Source organism: Lissotriton vulgaris, chromosome 3_2 (genome assembly GCF_964263255.1).
Source record: "Lissotriton vulgaris chromosome 3_2, aLisVul1.2, whole genome shotgun sequence".
NCBI lineage: Eukaryota > Metazoa > Chordata > Amphibia > Caudata > Salamandridae > Lissotriton > Lissotriton vulgaris.
In genome coordinates, this window is record NC_141690.1 from 180224533 (window position 1) to 180241065 (window position 16533).

At 46.9% G+C, this 16533-nt stretch overlaps 1 protein-coding gene across 2 annotated transcripts in view; it reads right to left on the reverse strand.

Moving 5' to 3' along the window:
- Nucleotides 1-16533, reverse strand: part of HTT (huntingtin) — a 2178328-nt gene that overhangs the window by 844036 nt on the left and 1317759 nt on the right. For both annotated transcript variants that reach the window (XM_086964158.1, XM_086964157.1), the window contains 2 exons: nucleotides 14662-14841; nucleotides 14330-14506 (listed from right to left, as the gene is read on the reverse strand). In XM_086964158.1, the coding sequence (XP_086820284.1) occupies nucleotides 14330-14506; nucleotides 14662-14841 (357 nt within the window). The remainder of the gene's footprint in view (nucleotides 1-14329; nucleotides 14507-14661; nucleotides 14842-16533) is intronic.

Below are 16533 nucleotides of genomic sequence, written 5' to 3' on the forward strand. Positions count from 1 at the left end.
CTCCAGGCTTTGTAAGTGTGGTCAGCCATTTTGATACATATAGTGTACAGACATCAAGTCATTACGAGAATTCTAACTACATAGTGCCTGCGCTGGTCATGTTTAGTATTAAAAATGTTGGAATCATACCCCAAAACCGATTCTGGTGTTGGAAATATGATCCCTTGTACTGGGAGGCTCCCTTGGGGTACGCTGTAACCGCCTTTCAGGGTCTGACAGCCAGATAGTGCTGCTGCCGGCCACAGGCACGATTCTGCCCTCCTGCTGCTGAGCCAAGCTTGAGCAGGGGAAGGCAGGACAATAGGTTTCTTGTCACGGGGAGTTGTGACCACCTCCCAGACAGGACTTAGTGTATTGGGCTGCGGTTGGGGAGCTTGCCAGCGCCACCAGACAGCTTTAAAGGGCCCATTTGGTGTCCTTCTTGCGTACTCCAGATTGAACCAGTTCAGGGAGCCCTTGGCTCCTTACTCTGTTGTGAGACTATTCTCTCTCTTTTCCTAGGGTATTTAATGGCTTACCTGTGGGTAGGTCCTCAGATATGTTGTGGACAACTCAAGATTGAAACCATGTCACGATTTATTAGTATGGGCAATTGGACTTCGCTGGACTTCCCCTGGAACTGAGACTGCATCTAGAAAGACTCCTGCTGCTCCTGGTCTCACTGTTCTGCAAGTCTTCTTTGTCGTCTGTGCCTGTGTTTCCTCCAGGATCTTTACCAGACCTGTGGGTATCAAAGACACCTGAAGTAATCTCCCTTGGAGTGAAGGAGTCACTTCCCTGCATCTGCAGGCACCACAACCAAGCTGAAAGGTCTGGTGATTAAGACATCCCACTGACTTCACAAGGCCCAGCAACACAGGTAGTGGCTCTGCAACTCCTTTGAGACCTGCGCTGTCCTCTCAGCAATTTTGAAGCCAGTGTCCCTCGTCGGAACCACTGGGATCACCCCTGTGCAGGGCGTCAACTTGCTGCTGCCAGGACTTGTTGGCTCTATATTCCAGAGATCTTCGGGCTACGAGAAGCTCCAGCCTCCGTAATTGTTCCTGCCAAGTACAGTGTCCTCACCGTAACCTCTCACCGGGGCATTCCTTCTTGGTGAGCTGCTCGAGGTTCTCTTGTGACTCCTGTGCCATCGACCTGTGAGACCTTCTGAGGGTCTTCTACTGCTTCAGTGGGCTCCCCTGCATGTTCATGGCCTGCTCTGACTATCCAGCTGTTAGCGAGTCACTTGGACCTTGCTGGTCCCAACGTCGTTCATTTTTACTTTTCAACGCCAATTTTGGCTACCAAGTATTGTTGGTTCTCCCGCCAGACACAGACTTCTGGCCACTGATAACCGACGTTGGACAGCTCATGAACGGCTCCTGGGCTTCAACTGGTCTTTAAAGCTGCAGCGACAAGGTCACTGTCGACTCTCCAGAACCTCCCGATATCGGTGGGCATTGTGTCTTCGTGCTTCTTGGTCATGTTTGAGTGGTATAGACTCTGCCCCTCTGCTTACAGGTTCTTCTCTTCCTGAATATCCCCTTGGATTCCATTGGACTTCTTCACCTTCTTCTACAGAGGCCCAGAAAATGGAGCAAGAGCTTTGTAAGGGTACCTCTGCTCGAGCAGGGGTACCCACACATTTAGAACTATGCACATTGCCCTTGAACTGAAGGGCCTACTTTAAGGGTGACTTATAGGTTTTAAGTGCATTGACAGGAAACAGGGGAAACCTTATAATTGAAGTGAATGGTGCATGCACGCTGTCACGCAGACTGCAATGGCAGCTTCACAGACACAGTTTGCATGGACTCCTATGGGTGTCTTAATACATGCTGCAGCTCATGGAAAACCACTGGTGTACCAATGCCCTGGGTACCTCAGTACCATATACTAGGGCCTAACAGTGGTACCCCGGTATGCCAAGTGTGGGGTGTACAAAGTACTTACCAGATGTAGGAGGCTGGTTTATTATATGATGCACACTTATTTAAGTGATGCATCTTGCACTAATCCAGGCAACCTTTATGGTTATTTTAGTCGTCTTAGATAACCGTAGAAAACTCTCTAAGTTATAGCTGTGGAGCGCAGCCTTCAGGCTTATCCAGGAGGAGTGTTAAGCAGCTTGTTTTACCTGTCTGATCATAAGGTGCAGGTTAAACGACAAAGAACCACACAGTGTATATATAAAAATAATTGTATTTATTACACATTGGTATATCTCTTACCTGGAGATATAAACACAATACTTCAAATGCAATAAGGTAAACACAGAAAGTGAGGGATAGCATTTTAAGGAATGCAGTGGACACTGGCATGCAAAATGTCCAGCCACATCATAGCTACCTGAACCTGGTCATGTTTGGTATCAAACATGTCTGAATCATTCAACTACATTGAGTCCAGTGTTAGTTGCATGATAACATGTACTGAGAGGCACCTTAGAGCACCCCCACCCCAATACCTACCTGTGTAGCCTTACAGGGTCTGCCTACCAGCCAGTGTTGATGCCGGCCTCAGACAGGGTTCTGAACCCCTGCTGATTAGTCTAACTCTGGCAAGGGAAGTTGAACAAAGGATGTCCTGTAAAGGTGAGGTGTGACCACCTCTCCTTTAGAATTAAGTAGGGAGGGGGGCTTCCGAGATCCAATAGACCGCATTGAAAGGCACATTTGGATCTCGCTCTGGTGTGAAAAGTATGTATGTATGTATGTATGTATGTATGTATGTATGTATGTATTTTTACATTTGTAGAGCGCAATTATCACCGACAGGTCTCTAACACATAGGACATGGGAGTGACCACCCCCTTGCCGAGCTCCTCCACAGGGAGGTGCCCCAGAGCTCCTCCAGGTGGCAACTTAATTCTGCCATGTTGAATCTTGGCCCCAGGGGGCATATGACTGGCAAGGACAACTGAGTAGCATCCCTAAGCCCGCTGATCGGTGGGTCACCATAGAAGAGGTCCTTCCCCTTTTTAGGGTTGCTGAAGGGCTCCCCTGAGGGTGGTCCTTATATTCGTCCCGATAACTTCTGGAACGGACACGGACTGCCTGTCGTCTGAAGATTGTTCAAAGACTCATCTGCTGATGGACACTGGAACTCTGCTGTTCTTCGAGCCAGGACTCACGACAGGGCTGCTTCAGGTAGAAAGAATCCTGCTGCACCTTCGTCCCTGTGATTCTCCAAAGATCTGCAGCTCTGTGGTTGTGCATCCTCCGAGTCACCAAGGTCCCATCCTGCATCTTAGCCTGAAGGAATCTCCCTTGAAGTGAAGGTGTCACCTCCCTGCATCCGCAGGCACCTCTACGTCGACAACTGGTTTGCTGATCCTGTTGTCCCATGGACATCGCTCAGCTTTGCAACACAGGTGTAGGATTCTTGATTCTCCAGAGGCCTGACTAGTCTTCCCTGCAAGTTGGGAGCCTGTAATCCCTCTCCAACCAACTTAGACCGCCTCCCTGTGCACAGTGTCTGTTTGTTGTAGCCAAGGATTGTTGGCTCACTTCACAGGAGATCTTCAATCTTCAAGCATCCCCTACCTCCAGCACTGCACAGCTCCAAGAATGTTGCCCTGCCTGCATCCGCTGCAATGTGGGCCCTAATCTCCTTTGTGCTGCTGGGGCTTCCTTGCGACCTCCTGTGCCTGCAGCCAGAGGGTTCTCAAGGGGACTCCAACGATTCCTGCTGGCTCTCCTGTGTGCTGAGGGCCAGTTCTGAGTTATCCTGTCTGGGTTATTCTCACAGACCTTGCTGGTCTGCATCCAAGCAACTTCTCCCACAGACCATTGTTTACATTTGCCAAGGCTTGTTGGAGGTCCTGCCGGCCACTTACCTTCCTGCACTCATCAACCATCGTGAGACAGCTTGTGAAAGGCTCCAGGGCTCCTCCAACATCGGTGGTCTTCACAGTTACTGTCTCTTATCATTGTGCTACACCAAGAACCTCCAACTAGGGTGGGTATTGTGCTCCTGGGCCTCCTGGTTTCCTCCGGGGGTTTGGATTCTGTCCCTTCTGCTTTCAGGTTATTGTCATCAGGATTCTTCATCCTGGTTCCACCGACCTGGTCTAAGAGACGCTGTAACTGCTGAACTTCCATGACCCTCCATTGGCGTCTACCTAGGTTTCTTACCCCACTTCGCTCCTATGAACCCGGGCTCCCTGGTACAAGTATCTGTATCTTCTGGGTGTCTGCGGGTAGGGTGAATCTCCAACCTTTCTTGATCCAGGTGGTCCCTTTGGGGTTCTCTGGGAAGGGCCCTAGAACTCATAGTCTAACATGACTTATCCTATGCTTTCCTATGGACGCTAGACCCGGTGTAACCACTCTACATGGCCTAGCTGCAGACCAAGATGGCTGCACTGCACTGAAGCTCCAGCGACTTGGCCAGGGAGGTTGCTGGAAGGGGCTTATATCTGCATCCATCATGATACTGCCTTGCATTAAACCATCAGTCAAACACTCCTAGTACACCGGGTTCTGGATGTGCAGAAATGGAGGCGTACACTACGCAGATACAGTGAGGTGGAGGACCCGCTGTGACAGAGAGAGGGGGCAGGCCTAACATGCTGGGGCCACTGGATCACCTGTCTTTCTCCCTTTCTAACTGGAGCCCGATCTGCTGTCTACGACCCCTCAGCCCTTCGCATGTGCCTCCAAGGCTCATAGGAAGTGAGCTGCGTTCCACCCCGGGGTTGCTGCGCCTACCCTGTGGGACTCCCTGCTCGTGGGCACCCCGTTGGACTTGTGTGGTCCGGGGAATCCTGCTGTCCCTGATTGCTGACCTACGCCTGCCCGCTGCCTCCAGATAGCCGCCTCCTGAGAGATCATTACCCTGTGGATCAGGCTGATGCAGATCGAGCAGTCTTCCCTTTGCAGCTTTGCAGGAGCAGTGCGGCCGTATACGTGCGGCATGCCCAGGGTGGTCGGGCTGCGCAGCTGGGGCGCTGGAATAGATCTTCTACTGCTCTGTGAGGCACTCACTGCTTTGTGAGGGCCCGGTGGCCTGACCACAATCCTCTCCATGCCTACATCGACCCGACGGGGCAATCGCTTGGACCGCTCATATTGTTTCTGAGGCGGGATGTGCCCCCAAGTGCCTTACTCACCCTCATCCAGGGGCACTGGTGGAGGCGGGCCCCTTTCTTCAGGGGGAAAAATCGCTGTGGTTCTGTCTTGGCTGTTGTGGCCTTCTGACACCTGGCTGATGGCAGCATTGTTGCTCCTGCGTGCCCCCGTTGGGTGTGGGGGTCAGATGCCTCAACAAGATTTGCTTCCTCGGCCTCTACAGAAACACGCTGTGAGACACTGGGTGGAGCAACGCTACACAAGAACCCCCCTCTCTGATCCATACACTCCCTCCTAACTTCAGCCACCAAGGGTCCAGCAGCGTGACGCAGCCTGGATAACCACCACTACTGGAATCACTCCTTTGCATGGTAGGATGCCTCTCCTTATCGTATGGCTTGACATTGTACTGTTGCATGGAGAGGCATTCCCCTAATTTGGCACAGAAGGTCTGACTACCCCTGGCTTCCGTACATCTCCATGTGCCTACCTCTTTGGCACTGTGAAGGCCTTTTTTGACACTACCTGCCTACTCACTCAGAGCCTGCTCGATTCAGTTGCTCACCCTGTTCGTTACACCGGTAGGGCTTCTTTACCATCCTTCCTATCACTAGAGGTCAGCTTGCAAGCATCCAGTGTGTGCCCCAGTTCAGCCTCACGCTGTAGAACTACCACTCAGCCCTCCCCTCCAGTTATGGTTAAGGTTTATCCTAAACAACGGAAGCTTGCCTTCAACAAGCCTAAACAGTCTGACACCGTGGAGCCCGCAGCCTTGACAGATGGGGGCCCTGAAACAGCAAAAATATCTGGAGCAGATGCCATTATGGCGGAATTGAGAGCCAGTTCTAGTGCTATGGATGGCAGATTTCATGCCCACACTGGACACCTCGATACTATGACCAAACGCCTCAATAGGCATGCATCTAGATTGGACACTGAGGAGGAGAGGGTTTTAAGTCTTGAGGATGGAGCAGAGAGAGTGGAGAAATTGTTGAAGACCGTAGCTATGAAAAACAAAGATCTTGAGGTCAGGGGATGGCGTAATAACTTGCGCATCATGGGGGTCGCTGAGTCACCAGACGCATGGATCTCTTCATTGAGAAGTTACTAACAGACCTGATGGGCTGACAGCACTTCATATCCACGTTCATGGTGGAGCGTCTGCATCGCTCCTTGGGCCTACACCCAAACCCCGGATGCCCTGCCAGGCCACTCATTGCCCAACTGCTTAATTTCCAGGACCATGACGTGGCCCTCAGTCTGGAACAAGAGAATGGTCCACTACCTTGGCAAGGATCAGAGATCTCGCTTTTCCCAGACTTTACTATAGCAGTTAAGGATGCTCATCGCAAATTCAATTTTGTTAAGGTGGTTCTCAAAAAGCTGGGCCTCCAGTATGGCATGATGTTTCCTCCATGCCTCAGGGTGGACATGGAGGTGAAACTCAGACTCAGAAGAGCTGGTGACACAAGGAACCAACCAAGTAGCCAGCAGCGGGCAGAGTGGAAACACAGTCACAAACTCAAAAGTCAACAGGAAAGTTGAGGTTGCAGTTTTGAAGAAGAAGGACCTTTCCCAGTGGACCCTGAAGAAATCCTGTGGAATACAGAAAGGTTGGAGAGTGACCCCACCCTTGGATACCCCAGGAATCAGGATACCCACATGAGGGTAGCTGGGTGAATAGGTGCGAAGTGATGTTGAAACCGCCGTAGACCACAATGGAGGAATTCAGTAAAGATGCAGCTGGCAAAGAAGGTGCAAGAGTCCGGTGGAATCCAAGGGTGGATTCTTGAATTGAAGAACCTGCAAGCAGAGGGGACAGAGTCGATGCCACGCGGAGGTGACCAGGAGGAAAGGAAAATCAATGCCCACAGATGTCCGTAGATGCAGGAGTGATGACAGTGACCTTGTCGCTGCAGCTGTGGGGGCCAGGTGATGCTTTTGAAGACAGGGATCCATTAATGAGCTGTCCCATGTCAGAAATCGTGAACCAGTTGGTCGGTGTCTGGTGGGAGCACCAACAAGCCCTGGTAACTGCAACAGGCGTGAAAAGCAAAGAAGGGGCAACGTTAAGACCAGCAAGGTCCAAGAAACTCACCACAAGCAGGAGAGTCAGAGCAGGCATGAGCAAGCAGGGGAGCCCACTGAAGCAGGAGAAGACCCTGAGGAGTATGCACAGGCCAACAGCACAGGAGTCACAAGAGGATCTGAAGCTGCTCACCAAATATGAAGGCCCAAAGTGCAGAGGATGTGATGAGGACGCTGATCTTGCCAGAAAGATGCTGGAGGCTGGAGCTTCTTGTAGCCCAAAGACCTTTGGAGTGCAGAGTCTGCAAGCTTTGGCAACGGCACGTCAACAAGGTACACAACACAGGGGGTCGGTCCCAGCGATTTCCGACGAGGGATACTAGCCTCAAACTTGCTAAAGGACACTTCAGGCCTTAAGGGAGTTGCAGAACCAACACCTGTGTTGCTGAGCCTTTCGAAGTCCGTGGGACTTAAGGAGCAGCAGACCGGTCAACTACATTACTGTGCCTGCAGATGCAGGGAAGTGACTCCTTCACTCCAAGGGAGATTATTTCGGATATCCTTGATGCCCACAGGTCTGTTGAAGATCCTGGAAGAAGCACAGACAACAAATAAGACTTGCAGAACAGCGAGATCAGGAGCAGAAGGAGTCTTACTTGATGCAGCCTCAATTCCAGGCAAAGTCCAGTGAAGTCAAAGTGTCCAGAGGGTCGAAGAGTGACTGAGTTTCAGGTTTGAGTCTTGTCCCACGAGGAATCCGAAGAGCCACCCACAGGTAAGCCCTTAAGTACCCTAGGGAAAGGGTAGGAACAACTCAAGGGTCCATCACAGAGGAGGGGCTGGACATTTGGGAGAATATTCCCATGTCTTTTGTCCAGTTTCGCACCAGATCAGGAGCCAAGAGCTACCCGAACTGGTTACAACTCGAGTATGCAAGAAGGGCACCAAATGTGCCCTTCAAAGCAGTCTGGTGGTGCTGACAAACACCCCCACCCCGCCCAATACACTAAATCCTGTCTGGGGGAGGTGGTCACATCTCCCTGAGACAAGAAACCCATTGTTCTACCTTCCCCTGCTCGAGCTTGCCTCAGCAGCAGGAGGGCAGAATGTTGTCTGTGGTTGGCAGCAGCACTAGCTTGCTGTCAGACCCTGAAATGCAGCAACTGGAGTACAGGGGGTACCTCAAGGGAGGCACCCAATACATGGGATCATACTTCCAATACTGGAATCAGTGTTGGGGTATCATTCAAACATGTTTGATACCAAACATGACCGGGTTCGGTTCAGCCACTATATAGTTAGACATCTCGTAATGACTGATGTCCACTATGTATTAAAATGGCTGACAACACTTACAAAAGCCTGGATAATCGACTCCGGAGTTTGTAAGGGTGTCCTGCTCATTCAGGGGCACCCTCACACTTATAGCCAAGCACCCCTGCCTTCATGATTGACTTATAGGTTTTAAGTGTAGTGACCTCAGATATAAGAAAGCTTATATCGGTCATAAGTGGGGCTAGCACCAACTTACACAGGCTGCAATTGCAGGGGCCTGTAGTCGCAGTTTGAGTGGTTTCTCATGGGTGGCATAATACACGCTGTAGCCCATGTGAGAACCCTGGTTGACCTATGTCCTGGGTACCTTTGTACCAAAGACTAGGGACTTATAAGGGTACACCAGTAGCCAATGTGGAGGTACAGAAGTAATTACCATGTCAAATTTAAGGTGGAAGCACAGTGACTGGGGTCCTGATTAGCAGAATACCAGTCAAAGTAGTAAAAAAACAGACTGACACTAGCAAAAAGTGGGGGTAATCATGAAAGAATATCCTACATCTCCCAAAAAGCATCCGTTGATACGTAGCGATGGCCCTCCTGCTTGCCAGTTGAGATGTTGCACCTACCCACTGTCAAGGACTGCTGTCCAGGTTAGCTTATTGCGTGACCACCAGGGAGATACATGCCTCGCTAAAACCTCCGTCTTACAGAGCGAAGGACATATGGCAATACCTCGGTACTTACTTACTGTCAGTGACAGATTCTTCTCAAGCCTCTGAGACAGCGAACAAAACGACACCTTGTGTTGTTCTATGCGCCACCCTTTCCCACCCCTCCATCTGTTCCACCTACCCCAAAGGGAGCCCCCCAGCTCCTTCTCCAATAGCATCAGCACATCCTCCACCCCCTTGTGCCAGTCCCTGCTCCCTCCCCCTCGTAGTTCCATGGCTTCTAGATCGTAACACCGGTACTATGCATTTATTTATCATCACACATGATTCACCATGCTACCAATGGAAAGGCAAAGTTTTCTAATTATGTTTGCTGTTTCGTGTTTATCTAACTCCGAAACAATATACCTGCGAGCTCCATATATTTTTTCTCTGAACAACGGAGGCCGACAACATCTTATGGCTTTACCCTGTTCTCTACCACCGTGTTCTTCTGCACAAAATGTTGAATGTCTTATTCTTGTTTGACCGAGTTCTCATTCAGCCTGCCTGTACTCATTTCAATGTACTGCACTCAATATTCCATTTGAGGTAGTATGAAAGAATGTTGTGCTCCATTATATGCCTGTACTGTGAAAAACAAAAACATGTCTACAAAATAAAAAAATCGGGTTGCATCAGCTATAGTGACAGTCAAGGTGGTAACTGTCTGAACTACACCTATTTAGCCACGAAAATTTGATAAAATCATAAAGATGCATTAAGCTTAGTTCAAAGGGGTCACATATTTGCAGATTAGGGGACAGAGTTTGGAAAAAGTAGAACCATGGCAGTATATAGTTTCATTATTTATTCTAGGCACTCATGAGTGTTTAATTCCCTCTGTCCAATTTCACAACTGCACCTGATGAAATGTTTGCTAGAGAGCAGTTAGTTATTTTTTGCTTCATGGTGGTTCACTATCCTTATTAGTTCCAAGAGGGTGTACCAGAGCTTAAGATTATCTGAAAATGAACAAGTAATAGTGTTATTTCCTTTTTTCTGTGAAATCCACACTGGTGGATCTTAAATATTCAATTGTTCAAGTTAAAAAACTGCTAGAGGTGACAGGTCAGCTTAAGAATGAATTTATAGACGTTTGCCTCCCCAAGGCAAAGGATACTTGGAATCAAATCAAAGCACTAGGTAGCTTTTACACATCTGCTTGCCTAGTGATTTGTTGAATGTCAGCACACACAAACGTGGCTGTGGTGCACAGACACTCTTTCTTTGCTGCACATATAGAAACAGAATTAGAGGGAATATAGCTTGTAGTTGCTTGGACCAGCAAATATTCAGGCATATGGTTTTGTATGAGGAAAGGAGGATCATCAGGGGCTGGTCTGAGTCTTTTGGCGACTTGCCTATTTACTGGCATGTAACAGTCAGGTTTGGTCCTAGAGCTCATTAATGTGTTCATCAGCTCTTCAGTGAAACAGAGAAGCGGTTCTTTGAAAGCCTGCTCAGGTTGCAGGACCTCCGTTGGGAAATAAGTCTTAACTTCCATGGATGGGAGTTGCAGGTTTAAAACTTTGGCAGCTCATCTGATCTCCACTATATAGGAATAGGAATCTGATTCCTCTGTGGAAGGGCCATGGGGAGAGTTCAACCCAGAGCTCAATGAAGTGTCTAGCCCACTGATCTTCTGGGGTCCATGTAGAGATGGCACTTGTCGTCATAATCGGATACATCTTCCCCATCATCTCCAGTATCACCATATTGACTGTGTTTAGAGTCTGGGGCAAAAGGAAAGTGAAGTGTTGTATGAAGTGGTAGTTTTCTGTCTGAGTCAGAAAAGGGTTGGACTGGTTGCACCAAAAGTTGTAAATGGTATAACCAGCAAAGGTTTTGTTGGGTTCATCACAGAGCCTCTCGGATGGTTGGAGTCAGAAGGGTGCTAAAGATGCACAGCATGGGCTTTTTGAAAGTCTAATCTTGTTGCAGTTTCACTGATAGAACCAGGAATTCAGGTTGCATCTGGATAAGCTTTGGAATTATTTCCTCCGTAGGACACCAGGAGCCTGAGCACCTTGACGTTCTTGCAATTGTTCTGCACAAGAGTGATGGGATGAGGGAGAGACATGCTTCAACTTCTTGTGTTTCTTTCTCGAATTAGACTTTTCTGATGAATTGGAGTGTTATTAGGAGTGTATGGCCTCCCTGTAGTCCGCATCATTTAAGAATGTGCAATGGATAAAAAAGTAAACCTCAGTCTGACGGCCGGTCAAAACCCATACAGGTCCTAGGTGGTCCGAAGCGGGAGCCATAGGAATGAAGAAAGGCATCCCATATTGTCTCATGGAGCATGACTGTGCTCCAGAAAGGACTACCAACCAATGGAATAGGTTGAACACTGTGTTAAGGAATGCAGAAAGGTCGGTACCAGAACACTCTAGGTAAGACAGCAGCTGATGAGGTACTGTAGAATTTGGCTCTGAGGAATCTATGGAGCCATCAGCCCAGGATCCTCAGGAGCAATGAAATTTAACTCCGGCACTGAGGAAAAACAAAGATTTACCTGGAGGAGAAGCACTACATTGTCTGTCCTGCTTTTGGTGATTCGTATCCTTGATGAATGAAGAAGAAAGAGACTGAGACTAGCCTTGGAAGAATGTCCTCTCTGACAATGGCGCCGGGCTAGAGCCATGAAGAGCTATTCCTCTGTCTTTTTTACGGTATTGGGGGCATACTGCAGCGGGAGTAACAGGAACAACAATGATCATCTGACCAAAAGCACCACAGACAAAGTGAGGGTTTGTAAAGGACATCTGTTTGTCACAATCCAGACAGGGCTTAAAGCACAAATGTTTTCGGGGATATCCCTAGCTCTGTACCACGATTTGTGAAGAAACGGATTCTCTGGAGAAACTCTTGATGGAGAGCAAACTTTTTTTCTGCACCTATGTGGAGGTGGCGCCATCCATCAGCCTACGACAGTTATTGAAGGTTTATGGATCCAGTGTGATGTGTGATATTCAGAAGGTGAGGAATCTGCAGGTAGAAGTGTCCATAAGAAATGGCCATATTGTGTGGGGATGCAGGTGATCATCTGGCTGGTCAGCAGTTTAATTAACAGCAAGGAGAACAAAAGTCAGGCATCTAATCAGGATGGGAATCAAAGAAATGTGATAAATCTTCAAGTGCCAGAAGGAGTGCAAATATGACACCCGAGATTCATGTTTAGTCAAAAACTGGTGTGTTATCAGAGTCTCTAGGCCTAACTGTAGTGAAATTGTACTTTAGTGCAGATTTCGATAATACTGAATAATACAGTGAAGCACCCACCGTTTTCAGTGAAGGATTACAGGCTTACACTATGAATGTTCACTCACATTATAAGCATAAATCCCTGAAGGGTCACTTCTGTCACAGGCTGACTGTGTGCAGATACTGAGCTGACCTGGGCATTGGTCCTCCTTGCTCAGCCCGTGTATTTGTTCATGGGCAACAAATCAAGAGACTCTTACATCACCTTGTTTATGTGTCGGACACTGTAAGCTAGTGCTCTCAATCCCTTTTAAAAGAGTTTACAGTGAGTAAGACAGTTATTGGGTCTCAATCACAGTAAACCCCAAACAATGGTAAGTTAAAAAAGGGATTAAATCACCATTTTCTTACAAACTTCAATAAACCAATGCAATATATTGTTGTAGAACATCAGCAGTGTTAATCGCTTACTTTATTTAAATTTGAAATGTGAACATTCTTCATTTAAACAAAAAAGCATTTACAGGTTTTAAAATATTTTGCAAACCCCCCTTCCAGTGTGCTTTATGAGTGGCAATTGTTTTTTTGAATGTGTTGTGCTACAGAGGGATGATGACAAAGGAACATGCAATAGAACAGTATTAGTTATAGAATAAACATGGAATTGAGGAAATAGGAGATTTTGTCAAACCGAGAAAAGGAGTGAAAAAAGGAGAGGCACATTTTGGCAAATTTTAAAAGTGCAAGTGCCTGTACTGTTTTGCAAAAAATGTAATCCTGGTCTTTCTGTGCAAACTATAACATATCAATGTGCGGATTGTGTTACCCATACTTGTTGCTGGAATTACATTAACAGCCCTGCATGTTACTGGGGATTTTAAACAGTCTGATGTTACTGTAGCTTTCAACAAAATAGTAACAATAATCTCAAAAGCTAGGTTTGATATATTTACCACGGTAGAATGATAAGCAGTATTGACCCTCCTGTTTCTAACATTGTGACCTATACCTCATAGGAGTTAAGGTTTTATCTGAAGGCTAAAGCAGGTTTTTTGTTAAGTAATATTCTGCCATTTTCAGGTCTCAAATACCTGCCAGTGTGGGAGCTGTATTCCGTAAAGCTTTTTAGGTCGAGCCTGGGCAGCGTATGCGCTGCACTGCGCTGCGAGGCATGCTGTATTCAGGTATGGACTTGAAGCTCTGCCCACTCTCCGCCAATATTTTTCATTGGCTTGTGTCACTGTCCATTGTAAACTGTGGTTTTTCATTGATCAATAGGCTTAGCAGTCCATCCTTAGTACAGCCTTGTCTTATTTTGTAACCTCCCATGAGGACACCCCCTGTTACGTGTGCTGTTACTTAGTAGGCATCAACTACACCCCGAAGCAACACAAACGATGGATTTAGGCCCAAATCTCTTTACTGGGGTGAATGTATGACATTGTTCTGCATTCTGTCCATCAATTGTTTTTTGGATGCGCACGCAGGCACAGCAGCAGTCTTTGAATTATGTATTTATATTAAACGACTTTCATTTGACTGAATTTAGCAGTCCCAGGTCAGACTCCTTCTTTGGAACTTTGGTAAAAAGAAGGGGAGACTATGCTGAGTCAATTTTTCTTCAGTTTAGTTTTGTTGACCCGAAAAGGTCTGTTTTGACAGCTGCAGCTGTCAAACCTGACCAAAAACGTCTGACTAATGAATTCCAAGGCAGCGAAATCTAATTTCCACCGTAGCAAGAACAATTCGTGGATCAGTCTCCCAGCTCCCTCCAGGACTTTACTGGTGAGGTTCTAGCATTGTGGGTTATAATCTTTTTGTTCATTGTGCTTACACTCATGGAACGGGGTGTGTGCAATGTAATAAACATGCCACAGTGCTGCTATACAATACCATCTAATTTACAACTGCTTATAAAAAAAAACATTTTTTTTTGCTGTAGTCCAAAAAGGAATTCAAATGAGGTACATACAATTCAAACAAAGTAATTTCCTTGTCTTTAAAAATAATTTTCAAACCAGATTTTGGTGCCCACACTTATCACATTTGTACCTGTAAAGTTCCAGCCAACAGCATTTCTACGCGCCGGCAGGCGAGTGTGTCAACCATGCGAGCCAGCACACGGAAAGGAGTACACAAAAATTTGTCCACATACAACATTAAAACAGCACCAGACTGGCTGAGATGGATTCCCTCTAAGCACTGAAGAGTTTTCTTTAAAGATGTGGGCTAAAACATAACCAATAAAAAAAATGTTATTTTTCACATGAAATAACTGTAAATAAAATATCAAATTATAAATACATTACACATTCTACTTTCTGCAGCCAAACTAAATATTTTTCATGTAATGCTTGTAAAAGTATAAATGATGCCAAACTGACCGTGGCAAGATTTTCACAGCGAGACTGAATTGCCTGGATGAAAAGGCCGCTGGCCGCAGAGTTTCTGTGGATGGCGCTGATGAAATCTTGCACCGGAGGTTCGTGGGACAGGGTTATCAGATCTTGAACATGGTTTACTATGAGCCACGTCAGGTGCTCTGAATCATGAAGGTTCTGACACTAAAGAAACAAATACAAACGTTAGAGAAACACTTTTAGATGTTCCATTCTTTCTTGTCCCCAGGTTCAAGCAAATCCCTCTCCGCTTACAGGCTAATGGTGGAAAAAGAACCTGTTATATGTTTAAATGTACCCACTAGAATCTCCCCAGGGGCAGTGTTCAACTGCGACTGAGGATTCTTCCTATATCAACAAGACGAACTCCCAATAAGAAACACACAGTGTAACAGCAGGGTCCCCTGTGACAAATAAACTGATTAATTCAAGGCAACAAAGCTGCAGGCCATTGTAGTTCAAGCACACTGAACTGTTCAACAGTATATGAAAACTGTTTTATAAATCAATCTACTGAATGCTTAAAGCCTAAATTATTTAAATCAAAGCTAAATATTATTGGCCAACTATCCGGTGGGATTTTGGACCAGGGGCACCCGAGTCCAGTCCCAAATTAAAGAACAAGTCATTTTATTGGGAGTTAGGCGGGCTGCAATGTTGTTCTGTGAGCATCAAAAGACCATGTCAACTAGAGCAGCCGTATTTCATTTAAAAGGCTGTATTTACGGTTGATTTTAAAGCTTCGCTCAAGGTTAAGAATAATTAGCTATCATAGGAGGAGATATGTGCGGAGAAGTCCGGGTCGCGTCGGAATCTGTGGTTAGAATATCTACAATAAAGAGCGTCACTGGAGGTCGTATCATTTTCTTTTGATGGATTCTTCTCGCTGCAGATTCCTCACCTTGTGAACAGATACCAAAGCAATAGCCTGTGCCCGTAGGTGATGGGTCTGTAAAAAGGCTCATATTAAAGGAAATTCTTTAAGACACAACAGGCAAAATGCCCCTCCTTCCGGACTTGGCTATCTTGCAGTAGTGTTTTGTGGCCATATGGACTGACACCCACATTAGGCCCAGGCAGAAGGTTTTATTCCACTTATTGAATTGGTAGAATTTGGGTGACTCAAATTCAGCCAACTTATTCTCCCACGAGGATACAGAAATGCAAGCACATTTTTGGCACCCCAGCGCGATTTATAGTGAGATTTTCTAACATGGGCAGTCACGAGCCGGCACAGTCGCATTCAGAGTACTTCTTCTCGAGTAGATCTCATACTCGAGCGGCAGCAAAATCAACTCCAATTACCCCATTCTCTTGTGCGGTTTGTGCCGATTGTTCAACGTGGAACGAGCTGTTCGTCCTAAATCGCAGCGAGAGCAGCACGATGTGCATATTTCCACCTGTTGGCGGAACTCCACAGAATCACGCAGAGTTTGTATGTAACTCTGTGGAATTTTGCAGGGTCAAATTCCATGAGTTCCGCCCACCCCTAACCCACACAGCAGCCTGGCACACTGCGTGCAATAAAGAATGTTGTTTTTAGTGTCAATAATCGGAGGATAAATGTTGTGGAAAGAACACCATACAACAAATTGCTGCCAGCAGCCCGCATGAGGAGTTTTAGTATAGGGACTCCCACAGGGGCCGCCAGATGCTCATGGCCAGAAGTTTAAGGTACCACACCCATATTGCTCCTTCAGAACTTGAAGCAGAAAAGGCAGAGGTGAAAAGGCATACAGGACTCCTTTACTCCACTTTAGCCATATACACCTCCCAGAGAGAGCCTACTCTTGGCAGTGACAAAAAGATTCTTTCCAGATTTTTCAGAACTCTGGGCATAAGAGATAGAGACGGGAC